This window comes from Capsicum annuum, chromosome 1 (assembly GCF_002878395.1).
Source record: "Capsicum annuum cultivar UCD-10X-F1 chromosome 1, UCD10Xv1.1, whole genome shotgun sequence".
In the NCBI taxonomy this organism is placed as follows: domain Eukaryota; kingdom Viridiplantae; phylum Streptophyta; class Magnoliopsida; order Solanales; family Solanaceae; genus Capsicum; species Capsicum annuum.
Window position 1 is genome coordinate 1,105,419 of NC_061111.1, and position 7,587 is coordinate 1,113,005.

General features: G+C 34.8%; 1 protein-coding gene across 1 annotated transcript; it reads left to right on the forward strand.

Annotated features, from left to right (window-relative positions):
* The first annotated feature begins 2,791 nt into the window (after positions 1-2,791).
* On the forward strand, positions 2,792-7,250 carry LOC107863935 (protein KINESIN LIGHT CHAIN-RELATED 1). The gene is made up of 3 exons (XM_016710145.2): positions 2,792-3,723; positions 5,208-6,116; positions 6,835-7,250. Exons 1-3 carry the CDS (start codon positions 3,050-3,052, stop codon positions 7,067-7,069), a joined length of 1,818 nt encoding a protein of 605 aa, XP_016565631.1. The 5' UTR covers positions 2,792-3,049; the 3' UTR covers positions 7,070-7,250.
* Positions 7,251-7,587: the final 337 nt, after the last annotated feature.

Consider the following 7,587-nt stretch of genomic DNA (forward strand, 5'->3'; position numbering starts at 1 on the left):
CTCAAACAAATTTTGGCAACAATTTTAAGTTTTTTTCTTTCTTTCATTTTTATTTTTAAGTTTGAGAAGTTGCAAATTTGGTGGTATGAAAACTTTCCTTTTTGTTACCTGTCTCCTCTTCATTTGCTCATGGGCAGGTGAATTAACTTCACACTTTTTTTCAGAAATATAATCAACCTAATTTTATCATGTCCAATGTCATCATAAGATGAATTTAAATGTAAACAAATATATATAGCCGATCTCAACTTGTTTAGAACCGAGACATATATACTAGTTCATATATTCCAGTATTGTTCTAATTTAATCAGTTTTATTTTCTAATTTTAAAATTCATTTTGTTTTAATTTATAATTATTTAGTCTTTTTGTTTTCTATAGGTTGCATCAATGGCACACAAGATGTGGCAGTGACACACAGCCTTCAAAAAGAGGTACTTTTCTCAAGTAGATCAATTTTTATAGGTTATTTGTACTTTAGTTTTCATTTAGTTTTAAAATTTTGTTTTGGAGTCTAATTAAAGGTGATTTTATTCTCTGTTCTAGGACTCAAATGCCAAATCTCTAATTAAGAAGGAAAAAATACTTATCACCTCATCACGATTTTCAATTAATCCGAATTAAATAATATCTTTGTGAATAAAAAAGCATTAACAATAAGATCTACACATAACCTCATATAGTGATATTGTTATAGTAATGAAAATAGATCAACCTGGTTAACTATGTCTTTTTGCTCTTCCTTTCGATTAATTGTAATTGGTTCGACAAGATAAAAAATATACAAAAATATTTCTCCTACCATAACTTATAAGATAATTATAGATAAATTTATGTGATAAGTATTATTTCTGAATGGGTTGCCTGCTTCTATATAAAAGCTGTTTTGCTTCCATATAGATAAATTTATGTGATAAGTATTAATTTATGAATGGGGAGGGGGGACTGCCTGTGTCTATATTAAAATTGCTTTGCATTCTGAAGAATATGAATTCGGCATTCTTTTCATGTTGATCTTAGCCTTGTTCGAAAAATTCTTTTCAAGTCTTCTTCAAAAAAAATTGACTCGATAAATAAAGCATTAAATTGATTTGACGGTGTATATTAATTTAATTCGTATACGTTGTAGTTAAAAAAAAAATAGTAGATATATGCTATCGATCATCTGTCAGTGTATATAAATTTAATCCCCCTTTTTTTTTTGGTGGTTAGGTGATCAGGTAATAAGTTTTATTTGAATATTATCATGTATTATGAGGCCTGATATATGTATTTCATGTATTTTGCTTCATCAGTATGTGATAATTTATGTGATAACTAATATATTGAGAGTTAGATAAATGCTTTTTAAATTCATTTACTAATATTTTTCTCGTCTTATTTTGCTAATTAGCCTATGAATGTGTGTTTGTTGAGGGGCTGAGGCTGTGAGTCGCCTGAGCTACTAATTTTTTCGTTGATTGGTTCTCGAAATTGAAAAAAAATGGTCCAGAAAATCGCTCTTGGAGCCTATCGTTATAGGGAGCAATGCGCCAACAAGCCCGATTACTCCTTAAAAAATAAAATAAATTAAAAAATTCCTTTTCTCTTTAAGCCTAATCGATCGCCTTCTTAGTTAACTACTGAACCCGCCATTTAGCCATCTATTGACTAAACCATCAGCCAACACACCTTTCAAATTTCAATAGAGTAATATAAAATTATCGTGATCATGTAAAACTTGCCTAGTATTTAGTGTGAATTTACATATATTTTTTAAGAAAACTAAATGAAAACACATTAATTACAATAAAAAGAAAAAGGCCAAAGGGGTACTTTTTGACAAATTAATTATGGTTCATCATAACCTTCACATATCACATTCAAATAATAATCCAACGCATGCCAGAGATTGCTCTATTCTTACGGAAAGTTTGTTCTTCTAATCATAATAATAAGACATCATAATGGAGATTCCAAGTTATTTAACTTAAATAAATGGTCATAGTTTATTTATGAAATGACTTGAATTGATATCAAATGAATAAATGAATAAAGACAGCGATTTTAATGAAATTATAGAAAAAGAAAAAAGCTCTTTCAAGTCTTTTCTTTTTCTTATGTTCGACTTTTACTTTAATAGTAAAATTTTCTACTGACCTATTTAGCGATAAACATTTATCTAGTTTATGAGTGGTAATGTATGAGTTAAAAATGATGTAACACAATATTATTTTATTGAATTTATAATTGAGGATAGTACATATTTATTTGAAGTCGATAAGAATACTATAAAATAATGTTAAAAGTTCAGTTGATTGATTATCGAACTTTTACTTTGTTCATGAGATTTCAATTACCCCTATAATCCCCTTCTTCACTTTCGATCTGTGTATACTCTATTCTCCCCACACTCCGCTTGTCTATGCGTTGTTGTTATGTGTTCTTTTAAAAAAAAATAAAAAATAGAGAAACAGCTTATAATACTTGTCATGAAATAATTGGTTGATCTTTCATGTAAAGTCCACATCATTATTTTCTACATAGGCCCACTTTTATCTACAGCCCAAGAATTTAGCTGGGCCAATTAATTCGTTTGATATTAGAGATAAAACGATAACTAATTTCGAGATAAGTTTGATGCTGAATTTATTTTATGTATAATTGAGACAAATCACATGAGATAACTCAACTCGAAATTAATATTTTAAAATTGTAATATTATTTTTATCTATTATTATGAATAAAATTATTAATTTCAAAATAATTAATTTTGATATAACTAATTTATCTGCCAAACGACCCCCTTGGTGTCCGAATTCTTACATTATACCTTCACTATGCCTTTTCTCAACTGTTTCTCAACTAACAGTTTGAAAAAAAAAAATACGTTGCCAAGTTTTAATCTCTCTTAATTACTCACATCTTAGCTTATTAATCCTTAATTAATTTGCTTCTTTATAACTCCCTGAATCCACCATACCATATATATTATATATATATATATATATAAACTTCTATTGTAACTGAAAATCCTTTACATTAATCCATTTTCCGATTTGAGCTTAACAATGCCGGGTATAGTTTCGGTCAAGACGCCGCCGGAGGCTCCGTCGTTGAGAGTTTCCGTTCCGGCGGAAGTTAACGGTCGGGTCGGGTCAAGTTCGGAGAGATCCGAACTCGTTAACCCGAAACCCAACTCACCTGCACCACGACGACCTCCTTCACCATCTCCGTCAACTTCACGTGCTAAGCCATCACCAGATCGGAGCACAGGGAAGAAGAAATCGCCGCCGGAGAAAGTTGTTATCGACGAATCGTCACTTGATAATCCCGATCTAGGTCCGTTTTTACTGAAGTTAGCGCGTGATACGATTGCTTCAGGTGAAGGACCGAACAAGGCGTTGGATTATGCGTTACGAGCTGCGAAGTCGTTTGAGAAATGTGCGGTGGAAGGTGAGCCGAGTTTGGATCTGGCGATGAGTTTACATGTTGTTGCAGCTATTTATTGTAGTTTAGCGAGGTTTGAAGAGGCGATTCCAGTACTAGGAACGGCGATTAAAGTGCCGGATGTTGGTAAAGGTGCAGATCATGCGCTTGCGGCGTTTTCGGGGTATATGCAGCTTGGTGATACTCATTCTATGCTTGGACAATTGGATCGGTCTATTGAATGTTACAAAGATGGTTTAAAAATACAGATGGAAGCTTTAGGTGATACAGATCCGAGAGTTGCTGAGACTTGCAGGTAGTTTTTCAGTTATCATAACGCCTCTTTCTACTATATGAAATTGTAGAGCAGAATTCATATAAAGGATTGTTTTAGCTGGCCTTAAATGGATTTAGACTGAGGCGTAGTTGATTGGTAATGAGTTGCTGAATTAATTAATATGTGATTGTGTTCGTGTAAGCTAATTACACTTTTAAAGTTTTAAGCTTTGTTTATTGTTAAGAGTCTCACATCTGAAAAAGGGATGGGTTATTAGTTTCCTTATATGGACTTAGACAGTCCTCCCCTCATCATGAGCTAGCTTTTGAGGTTGAGTTGCCCAAGATCCATTCTTTACATTTATGTTGTGAAAGCTATAGTTTTTGAAGCATTATTAGGATTCAAATGAAAGATTATCAGCCGAAGATAGGGATAAATGTAATGAGATTCATATACTTTTAATTATTGGAGTAAAGTATTTTTCCTTGGGCCAAGATCTGTACAATCTACCCTAACCAGACCCCACGTTGTGGTACTACACTGGGTATGTTGTTGTGGGGATGGGTTTAGGAAGTCTAGTTAGCTGATGATCAATCTGATTGAGGTTAATAATTAATCCAACTTGTTCAATGGTGGATGTTCTTTCTCTGAAAAAAGAACTTTTTGTTGTGCTTATGGAGGATAGTCATGTGTTTGTCTAAAAACTTCTTTTTGAAATAAAGATTCTTGCTTTTGGCTTAGCGGTGGCTGCAGGTTTTTAATCTCGGCTATATGTTATGTACTGTTCTCTTCACATGTTATCTGTTGGTTGGAAGCATGTTGTTTTTCCTTATAAATTTTCTGATAAGTAAAACGGGCACTTAAGATAAACTACATTAATGGGACTTCGTTGAGATGCAGATAGTGGTATATGTTGACAATGCAGTGGTTTTTGGTGGCTCGGTGTTATGATAGTAGTGGGGAATTAACTGTTGGAACTTGTAAGTAAAGGATACTCATTGTTGCTAGGTGTCATTTGGAGCAGATTCTGTGAAATTGTGGGGGTCTGAGCTGCGTCACATCTAATTTACACATTTAAGATCCATGGCTTGTGTTCTTTAGTTAGTTTATTTTTGTTTCCTTCAAAATATATTCCATATTTTGGAAAAGATCCAAAGAGATCATTTTTTTTAATCAAATTCAATCAGTGGATGGTAATGCTTTTTGGACAGGGAGTAATATGTTGGTTAATCAAGCATTTTTTTTTGTTTAGCATTTTAGGCTGTCTCTGGCAATTACATGTAGATAGGTGTTTAGATATGTTCGAGATTGCTGTTTACAAAGGAAAATATGTAATTATTTCACTGGGATGGAATTGATCTGCTCAATATGTCTGCTTTAAGTTTGCTGGCCTAAATAACATTCTTATTACATTATCTAGTATGTGTAACACACTTCTTTTGTAGCTTTTAATTGGCAAGTCTCAGTGACTGTTTATGTGATTCTTAGGCTCTAACTGAGGCAACTGAATGGAAATTATGCAGGTACTTGGCCGAAGCCCATGTTCAGGCAATGCAATTTGATGAAGCGGAGAATTTGTGCAAGAAGACACTGGAAATCCATCGTGTACACAGTCCACCAGCTTCTCTTGAAGAGGCAGCTGATCGTCGTTTAATGGCTCTCATATGTGAGGCTAAAGGTGATTATGAGGCAGCCCTTGAGCACCTTGTACTTGCAAGCATGGCCATGATTGCTAATGCACAGGAAAACGAGGTTGCAGCTATTGATGTTAGTATTGGGAACATCTACTTGTCTCTGTCTCGTTTTGATGAGGCTGTCTTCTCCTATCAAAAGGCACTTACTGTTTTCAAATCATCCAAGGGTGACAACCATCCTTCAGTTGCATCTGTCTTTGTAAGGCTGGCTGACCTGTATTATAAGACAGGAAAACTGAGGGAATCCAGATCCTATTGTGAAAATGCCTTGAGAATATATGCAAAACCTGTGCCTGGAACGACTGCAGAAGAGATTGCTTGTGGGTTGACAGAAATTTCAGCTATTTATGAGTTATTTAATGAACCTGAGGAGGCACTGAAACTCCTGCTCAAGGCAATGAAACTTTTGGAGGATAAACCAGGACAGCAAAGTACAATTGCTGGCATTGAAGCACGGATGGGAGTTATGTTCTATATGGTTGGAAGATATGAAGAGGCACACAGCTCCTTTGAAAATGCTGTAGCAAAACTCAGGGCTGGCGGTGAGAGGAAGTCCGCGTTCTTTGGGGTTGTTTTGAATCAGATGGGATTGTCTTCTGTTCAGTTATTCAAAATAGACGAGGCTGCTGAGTTATTCGAGGAAGCAAGACAAATTCTGGAACAGGAGTGTGGTCCTTGTCATCAAGATACTCTTGGTGTCTATAGCAATCTTGCAGCAACTTATGATGCATTGGGAAGGTAATGTCATTTTTGAAAATGTTTCCTTAAGTACTTGGATGAACCTTGCTGATTAATCCACTAATTTATTAAAACTGCATTGCATATATACTACTTTTCTTGTAACATTTGGAAACTAATTATCCCCTAATTGATTAGCTTTCATTTTGAGCAGCATTATTGTAATAGCTCTTTAGTGCTACTGCTTACGGTATCATGTTTCTTCTGCTGGGATTTTGACTAGAAATTTGAGGCGTCACAACTTCTGTATTTTCAGTTTCTTTCCCTCTAGCTTCAAAGATTGGATATTATTCTTTGGGGCGTTTGACTTATCACCAATCAATAGTCTCGTGAAATAAGTTTACAGCAGCAACATCTTTTTCTTGATGATCTGTATATTTGAGAAGTTCATCTCTCTAGCTCTCTCACTGGTCTTTGAAGGAAAATATTTCCTTCCCAATCTTCTGCCAATATTAAAAAATTTAAATCAAATGAACATATCTACAATATTACATGCCTTGCATTGACATGCATATATTTAAAGTAGCATTACCATTATAAGCATGAGCCGGGGGTCTATCGGAGACAGCCTCTCCATCTTACCTTTGAGGTAGTTGTATGGAGTACGGACTGGGTAAACTTACCCTCCCCAGACCCCACACTTTGTGGGAATATACTGGGTATGTCGTTGTTGAACTGCTTTGTAATGTTCAGCTTATTTCTGTCTTATGTCCTGCAGAGTTGAAGATGCCATTGAGATTCTGGAGTATGTTCTTAAATTGAGAGAAGAGAAACTTGGAACTGCAAATCCTGATTTCGATGATGAGAAGAAAAGGCTGGCCGAGTTATTGAAAGAAGCAGGCAAATCTCGCAACAAAAAGGCAAAGTCACTGGAGAACCTTATCGATCCCACTTCTAAAACGACAAAGAAGGAGACCTCGAGGAAGTGGTCTGCGTTTGGTTTTAGGAGCTGATTATGTAAATTGGAATGCATTTTCTGTAACATAGGAGATCATGTATAGAGCTAATCTGTAATTTGCGAGGCATGCTGTTTGTTGTCCATTTGAATTGCCACTGTCGTTCATTTTCGTTATTGTTCAATTGGTTATTGGTTTGTGATTTTGAAGATATTTCTGCCAAGAGTGCAGTTCTTCTCTTCCTCTCTCTCTCTCTCTCTCTCTCGTACTTTCCAGGAGAGTCGAATTTATATACAGCTAGAAATGAAGTATCCATATCAGTATGTTTTTTTTTACCTTTTTAAACTGTTTCTCCTATGGTTTTGAATATTTATGATGGCAAATTTAAGCATGTTTTACCTTGGGCGACTATGAGAGCTTGATGATTGTCATGGGGCTTGTATTGTGTTTGATCTTTTGATTTTCATTGTTTCTGTCAGTCTCTGAGTAATTGATTCTAATTTGAAGATTGACTAAGTGGAAGTTCTAAGTTGCATTTGATCTTGAGGCCACGGGTTCAAGCCATCAAAATAATC

Coding starts and splice junctions, on each gene's coding strand:
- LOC107863935 (XM_016710145.2), top strand. CDS start 3,050: ATGCCGGGTATAGTTTCGGTCAAGACGCCGCCGGAGGCTCCGTCGTTG. Junction 3,724..5,207: donor AGAGTTGCTGAGACTTGCAG/GTAGTTTTTCAG, acceptor GAAATTATGCAG/GTACTTGGCCGAAGCCCATG. Junction 6,117..6,834: donor ACTTATGATGCATTGGGAAG/GTAATGTCATTT, acceptor TATGTCCTGCAG/AGTTGAAGATGCCATTGAGA.